Genomic DNA, 25986 nt, shown 5'->3' with positions numbered 1-25986 from the left:
CCCAGCCCTTGCATATCTTTTCTGTAAAATCTGAGAATCTCCATCGCCTCAGAACTGTAAGCCTGGCTCAAACTGGAAGAAGAAATGATCCTTGGAAGGTACAGTCAATTCTGTTGAAGAGCCACTATAATCTCCAGGAAGCAAAGTGTTAGAAAAGGCTGGCCATTCTGTTTTTTTTTTTAATATTTATTTTTTAGTTATAGGTGGACACAATGTTTATTTTACTTATATGGTGCTGAGGATCAAACCCAGTGCCTCATGCATGATAGGTGAGCGCTCTACCTCTGAGCCACAACCCCAGCCCCCTCCTGTATTTTTTCCAGGTGGAAGTCGGCAGTTTATTGTCATCAGCAAACTTATCGGGATAGAACTACTTGTCATTATATTTCACAATTTGTCATTTGCTCAGGAGCTTTCTGTCCAGGTAATAGGTCAGAAGTCCAAGGAACTATTTCTGGACTCTGGCCTTTGGAAAAGCAGTCTTGTCCTGTTTACACATCCTCCCTCAGATTTGCACAGTCTGACCACAGAAATGTCACCCACCAAGCTCAGGTAAATAGAGCCAACCTAATAGGCTCTAGTCAGCCAATAGTTATTGAGCAATCAAGAGCATCCAGACCCCTATACTAAGCAACTGTGATAAATATAGAAGAAAACAGCAGCCCAAGGTCAGTACCCTTGGGCTGCTGGAGCAGAGACATATTTTTGCCTGGGGAAGAAAGCCATGCAATGCAAGTTCTGAGCCCCTCTCAAATATGACCCTTGGTCCAGACTCTTGTCTTGGTTAACCTGCAGTTATACTACAAATGGGGCAAGGAGGGCAAGAGGAGTGAATGTCTGGATGAGTTATGCCATCTTTGGAAGACAAAGCTGGAACAAGGGGCCTGTGTCTGGGCTTTTAAGTCCACTTCTTCAAAAAAAGTCAGGTGGGAAAAGAATGATCTGGGGATAAAACACAGCAAAAGGCTGTGAGGAGTTCTTTTCTAGGTTATAGAGAGGAAGCACTCTTCCATGAATGGAAGCTTGTGCCTACGTAATCAAAACGTGTGTGTGTGTTTTGGGGTGGGAGGGTGGGATGGAGAGAGGCAGAGATGCAGAAAGGAGAGAGAGGTGGAAGACCAGAAGCCTGGCTGCTTTATAGAGCCACAGAAGGAAGTTGGAAGACAGCCTTGGCTCACACAGTTGAAGGTGTCACTGATAAGTCCCCAGAGGTCAAAAAGCTGTGTTAGCCTGTCCAAACCTGGATTTTCTTACAATGCTGAAGCCCCAGGATGAAACCAGCCAGCTTCTCCTGTTTTCCACCAGTTATTTCAGAAGTTATCACTAAATCTCATCTTTAATCTTTATTTGCAACACTGTTTTTGTTTAATATGGTAAGCGGGGGAAACCCCCAGTGTTTGCATAGGGATCTGCAAACAGGTAAAGTTGTGCTACAAAACGGGAGAGAATTTGAGAAGTGGCCTAACACTTCATCAGTAGCTCTGCAACTGAGATGAGGTCTTTATCTCCTAGGATTTTTTTTTTTTTTTTTTTTTTTAGAGAGAATTTCAATATTTATTTTTCAGTTTTTGGCAGACACAACATCTCTGTTTGTATGTGGAGCTGAGGATCGAACCCGGGCCGCACGCATGCCAGGCGAGCACTCTACCGCTTGAGCCACATCCCCAGCCCTCTCCTAGGATTTTAATGGTGGGGTTGAAATAAAACAACTTATATGAACTTTTTGAGCCTGTCCCTGTCCCTTGGAGCAAAATAAATGTGGGTGTTCTTTCAATAGGGAGATACTGTCTTTTGAGGGAGCCTGGGAAGAAGTCACCTCCATATTGAGCCAATACTTTCCATGACTGCCCCAAGTGCTTCATGACGTCCACTCCTACCATCCTAATCCGAGTTTTTCCTCTTAACTGGATTTGCTGCTTCTACTCTTGTCTTCTGAGTTTACTTTCAGTACAGAAGCCAGGGGGATTTTCTTTCTTTCTTTTTTTTAAAAAGCAACAGTATCTTGTCATTTCCCTGTTCAAAACTCTTCAAATGCCCCATTACAGAGTAGAACTTAAACCCTCTGCCATGGGTTGCTGGGCCCTAATGTGACTTGCATCTTGCTGTCTTAAGATTCTTTCTTTGGTCCACTCTACTGTAGCCACACTAACCTTTCTTCCTGACTTCACTAAGTCAGTTCCCTACTCAGGGCTTTTGTATTAGTTACTCCTCTGCCTAGCTGTCACCTGTCACTAAGGTCTTGTCTGACCACCCAAACTAGTCATCTGCTCAACCTCCACACTCCTCTTATTTGCTTCGTAGCAAATGGTATTGACACTAATTCAAGTAGTCTTGTTATCATTTGGTTACTTGTCTGTCCCCCACCCTCAACAACACCCTGGAGAGAGAGAGAGGGCTGGCCTACCACTGAATACTTAATGTTAAGCAAAGTTTAGCACATATAGATTTCTAGTGTTCGATAAACCTCCTAACAACAATCTTGTGAAGACTGTGAGAAAGCAGAGTTTCTAAAGGCTCAGAATTAGAGACCTGCTCTATCTGACCATTGAACTCGCCTTCCGTCTTAGGATACCTGCCCCTCTTCATCAGGGAGCAGTTTCCCTTCTCTCCCCACCTTCCTCACCCACTTAATCTGCCTCTCCTTGGAGGGCATGCTGGACTTCCTGTCCCTTCTCAGAGTCTGGTGCAGTTGCGGTTCTCAGGCCCTCCTACATGTTGGGGGTTCGGATAGCTGCCCTTTTCCTAAAATGGATCCTCGGGGAGCTTGCTACCTCCTCCCCAGACTCCTGGATCAGGGACAGAGAGGGGTCCAGCAATGTCTATAATAAAGTGGGAGTAGAATCCCTAACCCACTAGTTCAGCGCCTTCACTCCGACCCCCTCCCTAGCCAGGAAGTCCCAGTCTCGTGAGGGGGCGAGGAGGAAACCCCACGCTTCAAGGGCAATGAGGACACACACGCCGGAATCCGGGATGCGCCAACTCCGCGTAGCAGAACCTTTCTTCATCAAGGCCTCGTTTGCTGGCCGGTCGGCTTTGGAAGAGACACCCCACTTAACCGTTCCTCCCTCCCCCCCCCCTCCCGGCCCTGTCTGCGGAGGCTCGCCCGCCTCCCGCCCCAAGTTCCGGCGCTGATCCTTCGGAAGCGTTCAGCGTCTCTCCGGGGCCACCCACGCGTGGGTCAGCAAACCCTGCACTGTGCCCAGCACTTCTGAGCTCCGGTGGGCGAGCGCTTGCGGGTTTCTTCCAGCCAGGGACGGCGGAGAGCAGAGGCGGAGGCAGTTTTCGGCCTTAGGCTGGGTGGGCCGGGTCGGGTGAGGCGCGCCCATCCTTCGCCATCCAGGGCGCGCGCGGCCCTCTCGGGGCTCCGCTGGCGACCCGTAGCTCGGGCACGCGCCTGTCGCATCCCGCAGGAAGGAGGGGTCCGGCCTGAGGCCCGGGGCGGCGGCCGCCATGGAGATCTCCTCGGCCCAGGGCCGGCGCCTGGGGCCTTGGGGGCGGCCCTGACCGCCCTCCTCCCTGCCGGGGCCGGGTCGCAGACGTGCCCCTGCGGCACTCGGCCACCCCTGCGTCTCCGCCCTCCCCGGGCCGCGCTGCTGCCTGGGCGCGGCGGCGGCGACGGCGCCCTGTTGAATGGGCTGTGAGGGCCCGGGTCTGAAGTGCTGGCGAACGCGGCCTCCGGGGGCGCAAGGCAGCAGCAGCGGTGGCGACCAAACGGGTGTTGGAGTTGGCGGCGGCCATGGAGGGCCTGGCTGGCTATGTATACAAGGCGGCCAGCGAGGGCAAGGTGTTGACTCTGGCCGCCTTGCTTCTCAACCGGTCTGAAAGCGATATCCGCTATCTGCTCGGCTATGTCAGCCAGCAGGGAGGGCAGCGATCCACGCCCCTCATCATCGCAGCCCGCAATGGGCACGCCAAGGTGGTGCGCTTGCTGTTAGAACATTACCGTGTGCAGACCCAGCAGACTGGCACCGTCCGCTTCGACGGGTAGGTATACCAAACTACAGCCTCCCCTCTGATGCCCGCGGACCCAGTTCATGGACCCTGCCCTCCCTCACCCTCCTTCATGTGGGTACTCACTTCTCCTTTCTTGTACCTCCTCCAGTCCTACTAAGTGCCCAATTCATCTCCTAGGGTTAACACTGCATCCCATATTTTGCTGCCTATCTTCATCTGTCTCTACCCTATTCCCTCTGTAGATGGAGAGCCACACCCTCAGTCTTGATCTAATGGTCTTCTCTACTAGGTAGTCCGTGAACAAGCGGTGTGGAGGGGTAGCTGCGATTCCAGGTTTTACCTTTATCAGTACTGGCGTTGTAATGGAGATCAGAAATTAACGAGGTCAGCAATTAAAACTGAAGACCTCTAATGGATTATTTGGCCACCCAGTTTCTCCCCTTCATGTGAGTGGGCCGATAAAGCCCCCAGCAGATTGCTGAGGCTTTTATGTCAAAATGAGTCTCTAGAACCAGAAGCAGCTGCAGTCTCTTGAGGGATTGTCACGCAGCCAGACATCTCAAGACATGACTTTCGAGTCTTCCACATTGCTGGGATTGATATGTTGGCTAAAAAGTGGCACTGGACCTGATGTAGAAGATGGTGCCATTGTTAAAGTACATGTGATGATGTGGGGAAGCTTGATTAGTTACTGTTGAAATTTGAGGTGGGGAGTTCAGAAATTTATATTGTCACTGTTAAAAATTTGTTCTTTGAGTTTAATTGAACATACTTTGGGATATGATAATAACAGAATTGTCAGGTTTTATGTTATCCTCTTTTCTGTGCTGGAGGATTTAAAATTTTTTTTATAGATTACAACTGCATAAAGGTTTTGCATCATTGATTGCATTGGTTTTTATTGACTCATACCAGTGGGTAGGCTTTTTTAGCATTTTCTTCTTTTGAAGTAGATGACGTCTAAGCATAAAAAATGATGCATGCTTAGTTTTGGTGATAAAAAATTACCTGCTTAAAACCCCATTGAAAAAACATTGCTTTTTCAAGATGACCAGGACATGTTAATTTTGGTTGACTTTTTTAAAAAAATATTTTTTAATTGTAGATGGACACAATACTTTCATTTTATTTATTTATCTTTATGTGGTGCTGAGGATCCAACCCAGTGCCTCACATGTTCCAGGCAAGCCTACCATCACTGAACTATGACCCCAGCCCTTGGTTGATTCTGTTTTAGGTTTAATTAATAAAAGCTTTTTATTCTGTTTTAGATAAGAGGAAATGTTTTAGAGTGTTAACATCTTAACCCATGATAGCCCATGGGTGGTGGCTTATCTCTGGGACCATTAAGAAGATGGTGTTGACTAAAGATGGCAGCCTGTTTCATGCGTGCTTCCCCTTACTAGCTTCTCTGTTTTTTTTTTTTTTTTTTTTTTTTTTTGTAACTTCTTGCGTTCTCATAGCTTTACCTACTCCTAGAGCAGGAGTAAAGCAGAATGAACTTCCAGCATCATTCCAGCTATATAGGCACATGTATCCATTAAGATATGATTCTCTGCAATAACAGCTACAGGGAACACTACTGCTAATGAGCTTGCTAATGTGGATAAGAGAGAACAGTCAGGAGAGAAAATAGTTTTCTAAAGAAGTTAGAAAGGCTTTGCTTATTGGTATCTTCTTGGATCATCAAAGCTATTTTGAGGAGGCAATTAAAATAACCTGAAATGACTAGAAATATAGCATTGAGTGTGTTTAGTGGCTTACCTTGTCCAGTATTCTGCACTGGCCAGTGAAATTAAGGGGTGTAGCAAGCAAACATATATTGGACACCTACTGTGTGCCAGACTCTGTAGTAGCTAGGTATTGGTATATAGAGACAAATGACATAGTGTTCCCACTGTGGAGGATGACAGTATGTATAGGGGGAGAAATAGATATATGAATGAGTAATATCAGATGCTTTGCCATTTAGACTTAGAAATCTTTGGATTACTGAGGGAAAACAGGGAGAGTGCGCAGCTTTGCAGTGGGGGTGGGGATCATGGAAGGCTTCACTGAAGAGGTGATTATGAGCTGGGCTTTAAAGAGAGTAGACATGTAGAAGAGGGACAGCTGCTTGGTGCACTGGCAGTGACAAATGTTTCATTGCTATTGCAAGAAAAAATTTAAGATGGGGCAATTACAAAAGAGATTGTGGGAGACTGGAAAGAGGTGGGGACCAGATTTTAATGATCCTTGTGTAAAATATAAAGAATAAAACTGGCAAAACTGCAGTTTCAAACATTTCCACCATTTGCCATTTTCTCGGAGGTTTCTTGACTCTGTAAACTATAATCTAGCTTATAGATTATTACAACTGTGAATTTATTAGCTGCTATGTTGAAGTAGTCTAGTATTTATTTTATTTACTAAATGCCGTGGTAGGCCTAACCCTGAATCACTTTCTTTTGAGTATAAAGAGGAAATTATAAGGTTTCTACTTTTGAGGAACTTATCAATTAATTGATAAAAGAGAAGAATCGAAGTTTATGGCCACCTTTCAAGCCCTCATGCCAGTTAGTGGGATTATTTTGGAGTTTATCCCAAAATGATTTTTGCATTTCAGAACCAGAAAAGATTATTTGTAAATGTGATAATTTGTCTTTGCACTTTCTCAGATACTGTGAAAATGTTAGCCTGAGTGGTGTTAACAGTATGAAGCTCACTCAGTCCTTTGGGTCTGGCTTTTGTTTTGTGTTTTGAGGTGTGTTGCGGATGGAACTCAGGGCCTTGTGCAAGCCAGGCAAGGGCTTTACTTCTGAGCTGAACCCCCTGTCCTAGTGCTGGCTTATTGAAAGTACTTTGCCAATTCCTCTACTTTATCTTCTCTTGGCAGTTGAGACCCATAGACAATGGACACTAACAAACATATTCTCTTTATGTGTGAAATAGATAACTTTCTAATTTTTAGTTATTTGCATACCATCTGCACGAGTTTTGGCCAAATTATTCACCATCTCTCCTGCTCTTAATATTTTTTTTTTTATGATTTCTGTTATTCACTTGGTATTTGTCTTTAGAATGACTCATTTCTTAGCTTCAGCCCATGCAGTAGTACCTTTTATTTTATTTTAGTTGTAGTTGGACATAATACCTTTATTTTTTATGTGGTGCTGAGGATCAAACACAGGGCCTTGCATGTGCTAGATGAGTGCTCTACCCCTGAGCCACAACCCCAGCTCCTGCAACAGTATCTTTAGTTATGAGTTTGTTTGCTGTGTTTTGTATGTATGTGTGTGAAAGGGAGGGACAAAATTAAATAACTATTGTATAAAAGTATATATATATATATATATATATATATATATATATATATACATATATATATATATATTTTTTTAAAGTATGTATTCTGCCTAAAACTTTTTTTTATAATACCTTATTTTGTAATACCTTAGGAAACCAAACTGGATTCAATTGAGACTTAAGGGGGGGAGGGGAACACCACCTGTATTAAGCCCCATATTGATAATTTCAGTTCTTGTTTGCTTTTTCTTAGGAACAATATTTGATATTATTTTACTTATGACTTAACACATGAGTACCAAAGTTGACATAAGTGACTGGGCAAGAAGAAAAGTCATGAGTGAGAATGAAAGAAGAACCTGTAGTTGGAGAATGGGAAGCTGCTAAGAATGTTGTAGGTGTGGAACAGATTAAAGGAATAGTGTCATGTGACCATGGAATATTGTGCTGGACTGAGGTCTGACTGCTCTCTGCCAGTATTTGTGGGGACCACCTGTCATTGAGGAGGATTGCTGACATGGATGGGGAGAACAGGACCTGTGAGAATGCTGAAGCTTTTTATTGAGTGCCCTTACATTTAAAGTCAGTGTTAGTACTAATACTATTCATAAATGTCCAGGTGTAGGATAGGCTTGTGGCACACCATCATCTGACTACATTTAGAAAGTCCTTGCCAATATATGTTTGAAGGAACTACGTTTGATGTAATAAGTGATATTAAGGACTTTAGCTAAAATAAAGTGCTGACCATATACATTTAATGAATTTTTATTTGCATTTCAAATGCTTGAACTAGGCATTTGTAGTTCACATTGAATCTGGAGATTGGTGTGCTTAGCCTTGTGATTAGAAATGTTATCTCTTAGGCTGGGATAGAGCACTTACCTAGCATGTGTGAGGCACTGAGTTCGATTCTCAGCACTGCATATAAATAAATAAAAGGTCCATTGACAACTAAAAATATTAAAAAAAAGTTATCTCTTACTGTGAAAACTTTCTGTGGTCTTAAGAAGTAAGAAATACTTTATTTACTTTTTGTTTGAAAAGGTGAATATAAGATTATAGTTTTTTTATTATAAGATGAAGCATAATAGAGAATTTGCACTATAGTTTTGGACTGTGACTGGAAAGATTGTTTTCTATGGTTTCTTTCATAGTAACTTAGTGAATGTTGCTAAAAAGTTAATTGGAACTTTTTTGAGGTTTCTGTGACATTACTGTATAGAATTAAAAGGAAAAAATGGAACTGATTAGACTATTCCAACAAAAAGATTAAACTGACCAAATAGTTTCCATTATGAAAACCAAGGGAAGTACATACTTGTAGTTTAGTATTTTACTTTATCATAGATTCTGGGAAGTTTGAGGTAAAAAATATTCTAATCACTTTTTCTCTTTCTCTTTAAAAGGGTAATACTTTATTTACTAGAGTTAAAGACAGTGTGAGTGCCTTTTTTTTTTTTTTAGTATTTGTTTTTAGTTATAGGTGGATACAATATCTTTATTTTATATTTATGTGGTGCTGAGAATCGAACTCAGTGCCTCATGCATGCTAGGCAAGCATTCTACCTCTGAGCCACAACCCCAGCCCCTGAGTGCCTATTTTAATGTAACATTTTTTTGAGTTTTAAGTAGTTTAGATTCATATTATATAATGTGAGTAACTTTATATTTTAAAAACCAGAGCAAGGAAATATTGTAACTAACCATCTAAATATAACCATACATAACTATGTATTTGGTTTTTGGTAGATTATATTAATAATCAGTTTGGAAAATTTGCTTTTTAAATTGAAACAAGTGTTTGAACAGTAACATGTACTATGTTTCCTTCCATTGGGTGCATTTTATGATACTCAAAGTACTTTTGTATATTCAATCTCAAGTAAACCTGTCAGTTATATTTGTAAAATGGACATAATGATAGTATCTACCTCATTGGGTCATTGTAACTGTAAAGATTAAATGAGATCTATTGCATTATTAAGTGGTTAATACAGTGCTTGGTATATTGAAAATCTTTGATATAAAACATTTGTAGTCATTGAAACTATTTAAAGCCATTTGTGCCTCCTGTTTACACACACACACACACACACACATACACATACACATACACACACGAATTAAAGTATAACATCTAGCGAAGTACATGAACCTTAAATGCATTTAATCACTTTCTTGATTAAAGCTAATATTAATGTTAATTAATATTTTAATCACCCTAACGATTTCCTTTATGCCCCTTCTCAATTTCTCCCTTTTCCCCTCCCAGAAGTAATGATTATTCTGACTTCTATTATTGTAGGTTAGTTTTGTTTGTACTTGAGCTTCTGTAAATGAAATCATTCAGTATGCTCTTATGTTTTTAGCTTTTTGTGCTAATACAGTATCTATGAGATGCGTCCATGTAACAGTAGCATGTGACTTAATTTCTTTAATGCTACATGAAAATACTTCAGTTTATCCATTTTCTACTTAATGGATATTTTGGTTATTTTCAATATTTCACTTTTATGAATAAAGCGTTTACGAATATTTTTATATTTGTCTTTTGGTAGACATTTGCATTCATTTTTCTTTGGTACATATTAAGGAGAAGTAAGAAGAAATGCTGGGCATAAAATAGGTAGATGTTTAACTAATGGATAGTGCCAGTTTTTCCAGAGAGATTGAACCAAATTACATTTGTACCAGCAGTTTCTGCCAGTATCAAGAGTTTCAGTTGCTCCGCATCCTGGTCTACACTTAGTATTGTCCTATCAGTCTTGTTAATTCTAGCATTTCTGGTGGGTATGTGTTGGACAGTACTAGTTTTAGTTTGCATTTCTCTGGTGAGGAATTATCTTGAGTATCTTTTCGTAGTGGTCATTTGGAAATCTTCTGTGAAGCCTACTTGTTAAGTCCTATATCTCATTTTTTTTAAAAAATAGGTTGTTTGCCTTTTTCTTATTGATTTGGCAAATATGTCTATTGCAGATATCGTCTCACAATGGATGGATTGCTTATTCACTTTTTAAAGTCTTTTGATCAATGGAAATTCCTTTTTTTTGGGCTGGGATTGTGGCTCAGCGGTAGAGCGCTTGCCTAGGACGTGCGAGGCCCTGGGTTCTATCCTCAGCACCAAATAAAAATAAATAAATAAAAATAAAGGTATTGTGTCCAACTACAACTAAAAAACAAATATTTAAAAAGAAAGAAATTCCTTTTTTTTCCCACTGAAGTGCAGTAAATCACTTTGTCATTTATGATTAATAATAATTTTGTGAATTGTTTAAGAAATTAATGATCAATTCCCAAGGTCACTAAGTCTATTCTTTGTGTGAAGAGGGATGCGGTTGGGGATACTAGAGATTGAATTTAGTGGTACTCTACCCTACATCTGCACTTCTTTTTATTTTTTATTTTGAGACACGTTCTTGCTAAGTTGCTGAGGTTAGCCACAAATTTACTATTGTCCTGCCTCAACCCCCCAAGTAGCTGGAATTATAGGCGTGTGATGCTGTCCCTATCAAAGTGTCTATTCTTTTAAAAAAGCCCTTACTGTTTGCTTTTCACATTAAAGGTTTATATTTTTTTAATATTTTTAATTTTTTTTACAATTTGTTTTAATTAGTTATACATGACAGTAGAATGCACTTTGATGCATTATATGTATTGGATAATTTTTCATTCTTCTGGTTATTCATGATGTAGAATTCCACCAGTTGTATAGTTACATATGTACATAAGGTAATCATGTCTGATTTATTCTATTATCTTTGCTACTTCATACCCCCTGCCTTCCCTTTACTCCCCTCTACCTAAAATAATTTTATTCTTCCCTAGCACCCTTCCTTGCAACCCCATTGTGAATTAGCATCCACTAATCAGAAAACATTTGGCTTTTGTTTTTTTGGGATTGGCTTATTTTGCTTATCATCATATTCTCCAGCTCCTTCCATCCATCCATTTACCTGCAAATGCTATAATTTCATTCTTCTTTACAGCTGAGTAATAATCCATTGTGTGTGTGTATCATTTTTTTAATCCATTCATCTGTTGAAGGGCACCTAGGTTGGTTCCATAGTTTAGCTATTGTGAATTGAGATGCATCACTGTAATGTGCAGATTTTAAGTCCTTTGGGTATAAACTGAGAAATGGAATAGCTAGGTCAAATGGTGGTTCTGTTTCATGTTTTCTGAGGAATCTCCAAACCACCTTCCCTAATGGTTGCACCAATTTGTATTCCCACCAGCAGCGTATGAGTGTACCTTTTCCCCAACATATTTGCCCACATTTATTGTTTGTATTCTTTATAATTGCCATTCTGATTGAGGTGAGATGAAATCTTAGAGTAGTTTGATTTGTATTTCTCTAATTGCTAAAGATGTTAACAATTTTTCATATATTTGTTGATCGATTGTTTCTTCTGTGAAGTGTCTGTTCAGTTCCTTAGTCCATTTATTGATTAGGTTATTTTAAATTTTTTGAGTTCTTTAAATATCCTGGAGATTAATGCTCTGTCTCAGGTGCATGTGACAAAGATTTTTCTCCCATTCTGTAGGCTCTCTCTTCTTATTGATTTGTTTGCTGAGAAGAAGCTTTTTAGTTTGAATCTGTTCAATTTATTGATTCTTGATTTTACTTCTTATACTTTAGGAGTCTTGGTAAGGAAGTCAGTAAGTCAGGTCCTAAGCTGACATGATGAAGATTTGGGCCTACTTTTTCTTTTCTTAGAGGCAGGGTCTCTGATCTAGTGCTTAAGTCTTGGATCTACTTTGAGTTTTGTGCAGGGTAAGAAAAGGGGTTTAATTTCATTTTGTTACATGTGGATTTCTAGTTTTCTCAGCACCATTTATTGAATAGGTTGTCTTTTCTCCAGTGAATGTTTTTGGTGCCTTTGTCTAGTATGAGATAGCTGTATTTTTTTGTGTGTGTGTGGGTTTGTCTATGTGTCTTCTATTTTATATCATTGGTCTATATGTCTGTTTGGTGTCAATATGCTGTTTTTGGTATGGTTCTGTAGTATATAGTTTAAGGTCTGGTAGTGTGATACTTCCTGCTTTACACTTCTTGCTGAGGATTGCTTTGGCTATTCTGGGTTTTTTATTTTTTTCAAATGAATTTCAGAATTGCTTTTTCTAGTTCTATGAAGAATATCATTGGGATTTTAATAGGAATTGCATTAAATCTGTATAATACTTTTGGTAATATGGCCATTTTGACAATATTAATTTTTGCTTATCCAGGAGCATGGGGACGGGGGGGGTCTTTCCATCTTTTAAGATCTTCTTTAATTTCTTTCTTTAGTGTTCCGTAGTTTTCATTGTAGAGGTCTTTTACCCCTTTTGTTACATCGATTCCCAAGTATTTTATTTTTTTGAAGCTATTGTGAGTGGGTAGTTTTCCTAATTTTTCTAAGTAGATTTGTAACATGTATAGGAACATGTTTGATTTATGGGTGTTGACTTTATATCCTGTACTTTGCTGTATTAATTTATGAGTTTTAGAAGTTTTCTGGTGGAATTTTTTGGCTCTTCTAAATGTAGAATTATGTCATTGGCAGATAGAGATACTTTGAGTTTTTCTTTTTCTATTCATTTTCCTTTAATTTGTTTTTCCTGTCTAATTGCTGTGGCTAGAGTTTCAAGGATGATGTTGAATAGAAGTGGTGAAAGAGGGCATCCTTGTCTTGTTCTAGTTTTTAGAGGGAATGCTTTCAATTTTTCTCCATTTTAGAATGATGTTTGCTTTGGGTTTAGCATATATAGCTTTTGTGATGTTGAGGTATGTTCCTACTGTCCCTGGTTTTTTCTAGTGTTTTGAACATGAAGGGGTACTGTATTTTGTCTAAAGGTTTATATTACTGTTATTTTGTATATAGCGTGAGATAGAAGTCAAGGCTAATTTTTTTTTTTTTTTTTTTGCCACAGAGGTTATTTAGTTGCACCAGAACTATTTATTAAAAAGGTCATACTTTCTATCTGAATTTCCCTGGAGCCTTTGTCATAAACCAAGTGATTCTTACACGTGTGAGTCCATTTCTAGAATTTTTTGTTCTATTGATATGTTTTCTCTGTCTTTGTGCCAGTGACATGCTTTTCTTAATTACTGTAGTTAGTCCTCCAACCTTATTTTTCTTCATGATTGCCTTGGTTGCATTTCTGTATACTTTTTAGAATTGGCCTGTTTATTTCTCTATACATGTGAATGTGCCCATGCATGCACACACACACACACACACAATCTGCTGAGATTTTTTTTTTTTAAAGAGAGAGAGAGGAGAGAGAATTTTTAAATATTTATTTTTCAGTTTTTCTGTGGACACGTCTTTATTTTTATGTGGTGCTGAGGATCAAACCCAGCGCTCCGCGCATGCCAGGTGAGTGCGACTTGAGCCACATCCCCAGCCCATCTGCTAAGATTTTGATCTTATCAGATGTGTAGATTTTTTTGGTGGAAAATTCACATCTGAACACTATGGTGTCTTCAGTACCATGAACATGAATCATTTCTCTATTTATTTTGGGTTTTCTTCTGTTAGCCTCTGGAGTGTTTTATAGTTTCAAGTGTAGATGTTTTGCACGTTTTTCATTTGGTTTATGACTAGGTATTGATATTTTTGATGTTGCAAATGGCATTTTTTGTTGACGGTGAAAATGTTTTATTGAAATTTGTATTTATAATTATAGTAAATGAGTTTTTATTGAACTGAACTCTTGGCCGTAGGTACAGTTGGCAACTATTAATAAAACACACCACTGGTATATCTTAATTTACTGATTCTTTATTTCTTAAAAATCAGTTAATAATTAGATGGACTTTCTCTCTTTGTTTCAAAAGAGATTGGGTTTAAACCCAGGGCTTTGCAAGTGCTAGGCAAGTGCAGACCAAATAACATTTTTTAAAAAAGATTTATCTTTTAGTTGTAGTTGGGCACAATACCTTTATTTCTCTTATTTATTTTTATGTGGTGCTGAAGATCGAACCAGGGTCTTGCGCGTGCGAGGCGAACACTCTACTGCTGAGCCACATCCCCAGTCCCCAAATAACATTTTTAAAAATAAAAATTTAAAAAGAAATTTCAGAATTCTTCTAATTTTTGAGTATTATCATATAGTAAAATGCACATATCTTAAGTGTCCAGTTTGCTGAATATTTTTCTGTAAATATTCATCCAGGTAGCTACCACCCAGATCAACATACGAGGACATTTTTTACACCTTCAAGACTTTCTAGTTAGTGCTACTCTCCTCCTTATAGATAAACATTGCCAGCTGAGAAGACTTGTACTTATAGACATTTTGTGTAATAATTTTTTTTTTTTTTTTTTTTTTTGAGAGGAGGGTACTAGGGATTGAACTCAGGGGCAGGCACTCAACCACTGAGACACATCCTTAGCCCTGTTTTAAATTTTATTTAGAGACAGTGTCTCACTGAGTTGCTTAGGGTCTTACCAGTGTTGAGGCTGGCTGTGAACTTGCAATCCTCCTGACTCAGCCTCCTAAGCCAATGGGATCATAGGTGTGCACCACCATGCCCGCTCCATTTTGTGTAATAATTTGAAACTGAAAAAAATAATTGCTTGAATTATGAATGGGTGTTTTGTTTCTAGCAAAAGTGATATTGGGTGATGTTTTTTGTGGTGGTGTTAACCAAGGTTAAACTATTTTATACATCTTAGTCAATTTTATGCTGCTATAACAAGAACCCAAGTCGGGTAATTTATTAAGAATGGAAATTCATTTCTCCGGAAGCTGGAAAGTCAAGATTGAGGTACTGGTAGGTTTGGTTGTGAGTGAGGGCTGGAATTCTTCAGAGAGGAGGAATGAAATATTGTCTTTACAAGGTAGAAGGCAGAAGGCCAGTCACCAACCAACCAACCAACCACTGCATGAAGCTCTTTTCTACTTGTCTTAATTCATTTGGGAAGGGAGGAGCCCTCAATCACCTACTTATCTCTTAAAAGCTCTACCTCACATTGGCAACACCTGGATTTTCGAACTGACACATTCAAAGCATAGCACCAAGGGGAGCTTATTCTTTCTTCACTTCATGGCAAATAAATTTGACGTAAAACCTTAAAACATAAGATTGTGCAGTGGGAAGCTCATTAGTGAGATTTTTGTTATGTAGACTTAATTCCTTTGTGAATAATTCTTTGACTTTTTTCCTTAACACTTGCATGTGTACTTATTAGTTTTATAGCATAGTAGATCTGAATTGCTCTGGAAAATATCTACTTTTTAGGACTTATGATCAGTAGTAGGATTAAAAATTGAGAAAATGAGCTGGGTGTAATGGTAAACATCTGTAATCCCAGTGATTTGGGAGGTTCAGGCAGGAGAATCTTAAGTTCCAGGCCAGTCTCAAAATAAATGAAAAGGAACTGGGATGTAGCTCAGTGGTCAAGTGCTATTAGGTTTAATCCCCCAAACAAACAATAACAACAAAACAAAACAAAAATTGGGAAAAAATTTAAAGTGGAAAAGTGGGAAAGATTGTACTTCTGGCAAGAGTCTAATTTTATATGTTAGGTAGCAACCTTAGCACGTATGAGGTTCAGTAAGTTGAGTAGGTGGTGAATACGGAGTCACAAAGTCCCATCATATAGGGTAACCTGTTTGGTTCTCTGGAAGTACTAGTTGTTTTTTGCTGTTAGTATTCTCCCTTTCAAATCCCCAATAATAGTTTGTTTGAGGAACACAAGTAGAAACATAATATATACATTTATACACACAGACATTTAAAATGTTTCAAATTGGGGCATACTATTCACAAAAAAAACCCCCGTTAATTATAAGTACATAATAATTTCACAAAGTGAACATATTATCTGCTTTTCCCCCACACACCTGAAAGCAGTATCTAATACATTGTTATTGTAGGGAGTAGGGTTTTCCTAATGAAGGGAGACTGCTGTGTTTTTAAGAGCTACAATATCAACTTGGTGGAAAAGATCTTACAAACCTTCCTACAATTTTAGTTTTTTTCTGAAATTTATTTTGCTTATTGCTAATAGCAAGTGGGCAATTCTTCAGTTTATTTTAAAAATATGCTTTAGCCAGGCTGGGATTGTGGCTCAGTGGTAGAGCTCTCATCTAGCATGGGCGAGGCCCTGGGTTCAGTCCTCAGCACCACATAAAAATAAATAAACAAAATAAAGGTATTGTCCAACTACTTCTAAATAAATATTTTTTAAAAAATATGCTTTAGGTGGCTGGGGATGTAAGTCAGTGGTAGAGTGCTTGCTTTGCATGCATTAGGACCTGGGTTCAGTTCTCAGCAACACACACACACACACACATACACACACACACACACAGGAGCTTTAAAAATAACAGTGATAGTAATACATTTATTGAAATTTCCTTTTTTTTTTTTTTTTAAATATGTTCAGTTGAAGTTGAACACAATACCTTTTTTCCATTCATTCATTTTTATGTGGTGCTAAGGATTGAACCCAGGTCCCTGCATATACTGGGCAAGCACTCTACTGCTGAATCACAACCCCAGCCCAAAATTGCCTGTTTTTGTGTTCACCAGAAATAATATTTTATTATTGTTCTGGAGAGGGATGCCTTATCAGTGCAGATGAATACATCTTTTAAACTTATGTTAGGGCATCTGATTTCTATTACCTAATTGTTTATTCTTTTTATATTCAGGTATGTCATTGATGGTGCCACTGCTCTTTGGTGTGCTGCAGGAGCAGGACATTTTGAAGTCGTTAAACTTCTAGTCAGCCATGGAGCCAACGTGAACCATACCACAGTAACCAACTCAACCCCGCTGCGGGCAGCATGCTTTGATGGCAGACTGGACATTGTGAAATATTTGGTTGAAAATAATGCCAACATCAGCATTGCCAACAAGTATGACAACACCTGCCTAATGATCGCAGCATATAAGGGACACACTGATGTGGTCAGATATCTGTTAGAGCAACGCGCTGACCCCAACGCTAAAGCACATTGTGGAGCCACAGCATTGCACTTTGCAGCTGAAGCTGGGCACATAGATATTGTGAAAGAGCTGATAAAATGGCGAGCTGCTATAGTCGTGAATGGCCATGGGATGACACCATTGAAAGTAGCTGCTGAAAGCTGTAAAGCTGATGTTGTTGAACTATTGCTGTCTCATGCTGATTGTGACCGAAGAAGTCGGATCGAAGCTTTGGAACTCTTGGGTGCCTCCTTTGCCAATGACCGTGAGAACTATGACATCATGAAGACATACCACTATTTATATTTAGCTATGTTGGAGAGGTTTCAAGATGGTGATAACATTCTTGAAAAAGAGGTTCTGCCACCAATCCATGCTTATGGGAATAGAACTGAATGTAGAAACCCTCAGGAACTGGAATCCATTCGACAAGACAGAGATGCTCTTCACATGGAAGGCCTTATAGTTCGGGAACGGATTTTAGGTGCTGACAACATTGATGTTTCCCACCCCATCATTTACAGGGGGGCTGTTTATGCAGATAATATGGAATTTGAACAGTGTATCAAGCTGTGGCTTCATGCGCTCCACCTCAGACAGAAAGGAAACAGGAATACCCACAAAGATCTTCTTCGATTTGCCCAAGTTTTCTCACAGATGATACATTTGAATGAAACCGTGAAGGCCCCAGACATAGAATGTGTTTTGAGATGTAGTGTTTTGGAAATAGAACAAAGTATGAACAGAGTAAAAAATATCCCAGATGCTGATGTCCACAATGCTATGGACAATTACGAATGTAATCTCTATACCTTTCTGTATTTAGTGTGCATCTCCACCAAAACACATTGCAGTGAAGAAGATCAGCGCAAAATTAACAAGCAGATCTACAACCTGATTCACCTTGACCCCAGAACTCGTGAAGGTTTCACCCTGCTGCATCTAGCTGTCAACTCGAATACCCCAGTCGATGATTTCCACACCAATGATGTCTGCAGTTTTCCAAACGCACTTGTCACAAAGCTCCTGCTGGACTGTGGTGCTGAGGTGAATGCTGTGGACAATGAGGGAAACAGTGCCCTTCATATTATCGTTCAGTACAACAGGCCCATCAGTGATTTTTTGACCTTACACTCTATCATCATTAGCCTGGTTGAAGCTGGCGCTCACACCGACATGACAAATAAGCAGAATAAGACTCCACTAGACAAAAGTACAACTGGGGTATCTGAAATACTACTCAAAACTCAAATGAAGATGAGTCTCAAGTGCCTGGCTGCCCGAGCAGTTCGGGCTAATGACATTAACTATCAAGACCAGATCCCCAGAACTCTTGAAGAATTTGTTGGATTTCATTAAGTGACTGGATATGTAAAATCGTTTAATGTGGTGCTAAAGTAAAGGACTTTAATCACAGACAATAGAATTATGTGTTCATAAATTTTACTTTTCTTTCCACCACTTTTCCTTTCAACCCACCCTTCCTTAGTTCTGTCTTTGGTCTTCTAGCCTCATATGGTAATTGATTTCAAACACTTTAAGCAAAGCCACATTGTTTAGGTGTAACTATAATTAAGGTGTTTGGATATTGGTCACTTAACTATTTGTCTTTTTTTTTTTTTTTTAAGGAATGAATATAAAATATTCTGTTTGTGTAACAAATGAGGGACATTTATTATTTCAAGTTGATAATGTTTTAAACAGCTGCCTACAAAAAGTATTTCTGTTTAGCCTATGTCAGTGTGTTATCCATGCAGCGGTTTCGAGGATTTCATGGAGGAAAAACAACTACAAAGGAACATTAAAAGTAATGGGAGATCCAGGTGTTCTGCATATGCCAAACTGCTGTAGATAGTTTTCACTCTTCCATAATGTATGTGAAGTGATACAACACATTTTAACATCAGAAGGACTTAAAAAAAGTATAGCTTCAGATTAATCTGAAAACAAAAGTGCTAATAATAGCTACAGATTTATAAAATTAAATACATTGAAATTGTTGAATTATGCTGGGTAGTATATATTCAAAGTGATAATCTTAAACCAACTTTTCAGAGAATACTGATGGACTCTTTGCCTTTAGGCTTGAATTATTTGAAGTCTTTGTTTTAATGTAATTTATCTAAATTGCAGCCATCTGCATTTGATTCAGTTCTCAGACATGTAAAAATTATGAATGCTGTTTTCTTATGAAACAAATTGTCACAATGTAGTTATACATTCTATTTTTGTCCCCTCTTTCTTTCCTCTTGTATCTTAAAATTTGGAAGCTACTTTTCCTGAGGACATATATTTGTGCTTCCCTGGTAAGGTGTTTATGACAAATGAAAAGGAACCAGGATATTTTTGATTTATCTCACTTTCTTAGTCTGTTTAAAGAAATAGAAAAGTCACTAATGTGGTGTAGGAAATTGAGTGTTTTTGATGCTGAAATCATTCTCAATACCACTTTAAAGGTATTTCTGTCAGAGCTACAAAATTTTCCACCACAAAATGTCACTTATTCCAACAGGCTGTACAGAGGTCTTTTGTTTTTTATTTCATTTATCAGCAGCATTTTAACTATCAAACTAAAGAGTATTCTGTGATTATCTTTTATGCATCACAGAAATTAAACAAAAGGTACATACCTATTTCTATTGATGCTAAAAATGATATGAGATTAAAATTAGCTGTATCTGTAATTTTCTCTCTAGTGCCAAATGAATGCCTTAGCTACTCATAGTGCATGGTACTGTAAATGAAGACCTACAGCTTTTTTTTTTTTTTCCTTAATGAAAAGCATTATAATGATGTCACAATATCAGATATAAACTTAAAAAACTATGAGATTTAAGTTAACATTTTATGTGTGGATATTGTTTTATAAACTATTAAAGAGATTGCGGTTGGATCAGTATGAAACAGTGGCCAAGCCAAAATCAGCACCTAGGGCCTTAAATAGAGATACCCCACAAAATGAAATACTTTGAATGGTGGGAGGGGAGACTTTAAAAGCTTTTCCCCCCCAAAGTTGTAAGATACTGTTGCTATATTTCTACTTTGTGTGTCTTCTTGCTTCAGTTAGGAATCTTTTGATGGTAAATCCTGTCATGGTAATAGATTTCTATTTTCCTAACCTGACATTTTGCAAGGAAGGTTTATAGGATGGCTTAAAGGGAGGAATTGAAATAAGCCCTAATTTGGAAATTACTGTCCTTGATCTTCTGGTGTGAATCGAGGGAATACTGTACCTTGCTTTTGGCAATTCTCAGTGGCCGGAAAGAGAAAATGTACTTCCTCAAGGTGAGTGAATCATGCCTTTTACATTGCTCAGATCAGACCTTTTGTTTTTCAGTCTACAAGGCCTGCATATTGGACAGTCTGAGGAATGGCTGTGATACTTAGTATTTATTTGGTTCCATTTTAAATGTATATGATTATTAATACCAAAACTTAAAATATCAAATAATATTGCATGTTTTAAAAACATTTCATCCCATTGGCTACCCAGGACCAGCACTATTTTAGACATTACTTATTTATAAAATGAGAATAATGATTATATGTACATATTCAGACAGACATCAAAATTTAATGAGTTTTTAAGAAGGGAGACTGAATGCTGGATAATGTAAATCATGCTCATTGAAATGCTGACAAACTTGGAGAAAGAATTTGAAGATAGCGGAATAAACTATGAACTGTACTAGTGGTAACTAGACTTTTTTAAAAACTATAGTATAGTAGTACATTGTGCGTTATCTTGCTGAGGATCTAATTCTGTCTTGTAATACCAATTCAATATGAATTGTGAACCACCTGTATAAAACTTTTCTTGAAACAAGTGAACTACATGCCTGTTTCTTACATTTGCTTTTGGTAGGATTATTTTAATATATGTTTAGCCAAATCCTTTGTGAACTTAATTTTTTTTTAAAGAAAATAAATAGGTAAGAAAGGTAATAGTTCTGTATCAGCTCACTGAGAACTCTAGGCTGTCTTCATTTTGCAGCCATCTTTGTCATTTGATGTTTGTTATTGGTAGAATTATGCTTTGAATTGTAACTCTTGTTTGATAGCTTTACAGACTTTCTCAAAATTTCTCTGTCCTGCTTGTGAATTTTCATATAAATCTGGGTGAACTAGAAGCCCAGGAGGATGCTTTTGTTTGCAAATCATGTGAAATTTTGGTGGGTCTTCTGCTTTTAACTGTGTTGGTGAAATTGAACTCTTGAATTTAAATTAACTATTTAACTCAAGGAATGTGCAGCAGATGTATCCCCTCAGTTGATAAAGAAGGGGTCACATTTTTGCGTTAAGAACTGAATCTGACAATATGGCTTTTTTCAGTTGACACCCTGGATTGCTCTGGGAGGCCACAGCCTAGCTACTTTAAGGTTCTTTGCTGTGGGAACTGTAAGCAAACAAACAAACAAATCAAAAAAATGGGCCATCTGTAAGCTTTGGTCTTGTTTGTTTCTGAGAAGGGTTTTATTTCATTATTTTAATAGTTGGTTAATAATTGATAATTGTGAAGACTTAGTTATGATAACATTGTTTGAAGTAAAAATATGATTTGGGGTCAGCAGCTCCCTAAATGCCAACTATATTTGACAAGTGTTTTTGAAAATTAAAATTTTAGGGAATGATACCCTGTTAATAGTTTTCACCATAGTTGAGGCAGCTACTCTCTGAATAAGACTACTTGGGATGATTCAAGCAGAATAATTTCCTTGTTCTGGAATGGGACATTGTGAGGAGTGAGTTGCTGGATCTGGGATTATGATTTGCTGGTTTAGAAGCAGCCAGTGGTTGAACTAGTGAGTAGTTGGATGAAAGTATAGAGTCCTTGTTTTTATGGTAGATTTCTAGAAAAACCTGAAATGTTCGTTTTCAGGCTAACCATATGTATCAATGTACAAATGAGTGTTTTGATTTTCTCACTGACCTGTAACATTGAGAGGTGGGTAAAGAAAACAAAACTCTGCCTTTTTGCTCTACGAAAAGATTTTAGTCCACAAGGTTTTAAGCTGTGTTCATTCCTACTCTGAAAATGTGCAGCATTGTTCTGGGTATCATCTTTTGAAAATAGAAAGCTCTTTGATATGTGTATCACATTTCAGGGCTTTCTTAGACATTTCTGGCAGATTTGCCCAAACCTTCCTTCAGATGGGCTGATTTGTACAGTATCCCCTCCCCAGATATGGGTTCTGAAACAAATACCACACTGATAATGGTGATATATTCATTTTTAAAGCTGTAAAGTAAATGTGGTCTCTAGTCCTAGATTTGTGGTGTGTACCTGTGTGTCCATGTGCAGGGAAGGGACAGTGATTTGATGGTTATGGGGAGTGTGTCTTGATGTGTGTGCAGGGGTGAATATTGCTAAATTATTAACAGCTTTTCATTTAGGGGTGAGTCATGTGATGGATGGCCTAATCAAAACAACGAAGGAACGAAGATGCAAGCTTTGTCAAGTGATGAAGTGCACAGGTTTTGTATCTATTTTTTAATCAGGTGTTGTAAAATTTGTGCATGGCTTTTTTTGTTGTTGCTTAGTAGAGGAGAAAAGATGAGGGGGGAAAAACAACTCAGCTTTCCTATCCAGTCTTTTCAGAGGTGCATAGTTTGGAGTAAAAATTTGACTGGCTGAACCTATTGAAAAGACCCTGTCCTTCATAATATTCACCCCTTCCTGCAATCCTCCATCTAGAGGAACTACATTGTTGTACTCTAGTAATTCACTGTGATTTATAACAACCCAGTGATGTCATTCTATTGTGCACTTTTGTCAAAACACTTACGTGACTTTAATAAACATAGTAAACTTGCTGACTGCACCAGAAGTCTATTAGTAATTTATATATTGCATGACATTTTCTATTTGAGTTTGTGACATGTAGAATCATTTTTAATTTCATGGCAATTGGCAGTCCTAATAGCTCAGCTAATTTGAAACTAACAATCTTGTTGTGTAAAAGGAAAAATGGTATTTGTGTTCAGTAAATGTTTGAAAAAACTACCTTGAAGTTTGTGTCTTTATTGTTCAATGTGAGGTGATCTTTTCGTGCAGTTCATTAAAAAAAAAGTTGTTGAAGGTATACGTGTGTATGGAAAAAATTCAGATATTAAAGTTCCCTTCTCAACTCTTCCCTGTTCCCGTTTGGACTCTACCGAGGCAATCATATTTTTTGAGTAGCTTCCCAGAATTTCTCTGTGCATATATGTAATACTTCTTTACATTTGAAAATGCAGATGAAATTCTTTTTGGTTTCATGTATCCAGCATTTTTCCATTTCTAAACATAAATGTTTTTTTTTTTTTTTTGTAAAAACAAGTTCATTGCATTTAATTCTGTGGATGGACTTAACATTTATTTAACCAGATCTTTACTGATGGACTTTTTAGGTTTTCAGTTTTGGGTATTTTAAATAATGCTGTAGTGGACATCCTTGTATGTAATATTAATTCAACAAATTCATTCCTAGCCCTGGAACTTCTGGTTTAATGACTGAGTGTTTAAAGTCTTGACAAGAGATTATCAAATTGCCTTCCATCTTCGTGTCCTTTATTGACATAAGATATTAGCTTATCTATTTTTGCCAGGGAAACTTACCAAAAATAGTATTTTGTGATTTTGATTTGTGTTCTTTTATTATTAATGAGGCTGGACACTTTTTAAATTACTGACCATTTACATTTCCTTTGCTTATATTTGGATTGTGATCTTTTTCTTACTATTTTTTTAGAAATTCTCTGGAGGTTTAAGGAAAATTTTTTGTCATTGAACAGTTTTTAGTTTTGCTTTTTAACATGATAGTTTTTGTATTAGAAATTTATATTTTTATGTAGTCAAATTTATCATTTGTTTTATGGATTCTGAGTTTTGTATCCTGCTTGTCAATTGGGATAATATCATCTAGCTTGGACTTTGATGAGCAAATGGATGTAATTAAAATATTTAATATGGTGCTTGCCATATTCAGGTGTCTAGTAAATGTTAAGTATTCTTAGATGGACTAGTATTCATTTGTCTTTTTTTTTTTTTGAGTGGGGATAATTTTTTTTCCACTAGGGTATGTTTATTTCTCCAGATAAACATTGGTGTCATATGATCATATTATGAGATGATTTTGTTTAGCATTGAATCAATAGATTGGACTCAGTAGATTAGGGAGACTGGACATCTCCATAGTTCTGAGTTTTTTCTTTTTTTAAAATATTTTTTTTTAGTTTTAGGTGGACACAATATCTTTATTTTTATGTGGTACTGAGAATCGAACCCAGTGCCTCACGCATGCTAGGCAAGTGTGCTACCACTTGAGCCACATCCCCAGCCCTAGTTCTGAGTCTTTTCATTAAAAATAAAGATATGTCCATTTGGTCAAGTATTTTTTAATGTGTCACTCTGTCCAGAAATTTTAAAGTTTTATTTTTAATGAAAGTCTTACAAATGCCTTCCATTTATTACCATTGGGTTTGTTTTTTTATATTGTTACATATACTTAGAAATTTTAATGTTTTTACAAAGCCACTTTAACGTGGCTTTATTTACACTTAAATACATGTAATGTAGGTTTGTTGTCAGCTAGGTGACCCTTTTTGAAATTTGATTTTCAATTTTTCCTCAATTTTTATAAATAAAAATTTACAGTGTATTTTATTCTGGCGTGGGCCACCTTTAGAACACATTGAGTTGCCACATGTTCTTTGATGTCGTTCCAGGGTGATAAAAGCAAGGAACACATGAGACTGATTAGGATGGATGAGTCTGTCAAGGAATGGTGCCCTCCTTTTCTAATAATTTTCTGCTCCTACCCTACTTTGATCCTCATGAGTTTGCTAGGTACAGTTTATCCCATATCTTACTGAGAAGTTTCAGCGCCCAGGTGCATGGCTCCTGACCTTCACTATACCAGCAAAGCTCCTCCGCTCCTGTTTCAGTTTCTGTTTTGGAACATGCTGTCCTACTTTAGCATGATGTCAAACCTAATAGAATAACCTGACACAGAAGCACTGTGCAGATTATATTGTGGTTGGCTAGAGTTGACCACCCCGTGACAAGATGCTGATGTAATTTGGGAATTTTTTTTAAAATATATTTTTAGATATAAATGTACACAATACCTTTATTTATTTATTTTTATGTGGTGCTGAGGATCGAACCCAGTGCCTGGTACATGTGAGGCAAGTGTTACACCACTGAGCTACAGCCCCAGCCCCTGGGGATGTTTTTTAATGGTAAGAAGCAGTGCAAAATAAAGAACTGGCACCACATTAACTGAAGCAAAGACCAAGGCAAGTGTGTGTGGAATGAAACAGGATCCTTCACTGCTAATGGCTGTAATAATTCACCCCAGGCATATCTGCCTGCAGGGAGACCTGAGTACCTCCAATCTGGGTGCAGTGAGTCATCATGCCAGAAAGGAGTGTGATTAAGCCCCCTGTTTCTGTTGCAGATTGTTTGGCATCCTGGGGCATGAAGCCAGGGGCTTGACCCTAGTCTTGTGTTTTATTCTGGGAGAGTGTGGCGGCTAATTGCTCTTGAATGTCAAAGGAGGAAGCCATTTATCCCATAAAGGTCTAGGGAAGGAGAGATCCACACTATCTCCCAGCAGCTCTCATGTCCCAGGGTGAGATACCTTGCACCTTTATGCTATTAGCATTTTGCCCCTTCTACCTTGTACCAGCCTTGTGAGGAAATGCCACCTTCTTTAACAGCAGTAAAACACAAGAAACTACTGTTTGCACTGGTTGGATTTTTGCTGTTATGATGCCACCAAGATAGGTCCAAGCACAGCTGAACATCAGCTGAGATAGGCTATGTAAGAAATGAC

The 25986-nt window shown here is 38.1% G+C and overlaps 1 protein-coding gene across 1 annotated transcript; it reads left to right on the top strand.

The window, feature by feature from the left end:
- Nucleotides 1–3095: 3095 nt before the first annotated feature.
- Nucleotides 3096–23171, top strand: Fem1b (fem-1 homolog B). Its single transcript, XM_046426617.2, has 2 exons — nucleotides 3096–3984; nucleotides 16891–23171. Exons 1-2 carry the CDS (start codon nucleotides 3737–3739, stop codon nucleotides 18524–18526), a joined length of 1884 nt encoding a protein of 627 aa, XP_046282573.1. The 5' UTR covers nucleotides 3096–3736; the 3' UTR covers nucleotides 18527–23171.
- Nucleotides 23172–25986: the final 2815 nt, after the last annotated feature.

This window comes from Marmota monax, unplaced genomic scaffold (assembly GCF_021218885.2).
Source record: "Marmota monax isolate L192 unplaced genomic scaffold, Marmota_monax_Labrador192_F-V1.1 WCK01_AAM20220418_F8-fsc00078, whole genome shotgun sequence".
NCBI classification, from domain to species: domain Eukaryota; kingdom Metazoa; phylum Chordata; class Mammalia; order Rodentia; family Sciuridae; genus Marmota; species Marmota monax.
This window is presented reverse-complemented; position numbering and strand designations above follow the sequence as displayed.

Coding starts and splice junctions, on each gene's coding strand:
- Fem1b (XM_046426617.2), top strand. CDS start 3,737: ATGGAGGGCCTGGCTGGCTATGTATACAAGGCGGCCAGCGAGGGCAAG. Junction 3,985..16,890: donor GGCACCGTCCGCTTCGACGG/GTAGGTATACCA, acceptor TTTTATATTCAG/GTATGTCATTGATGGTGCCA.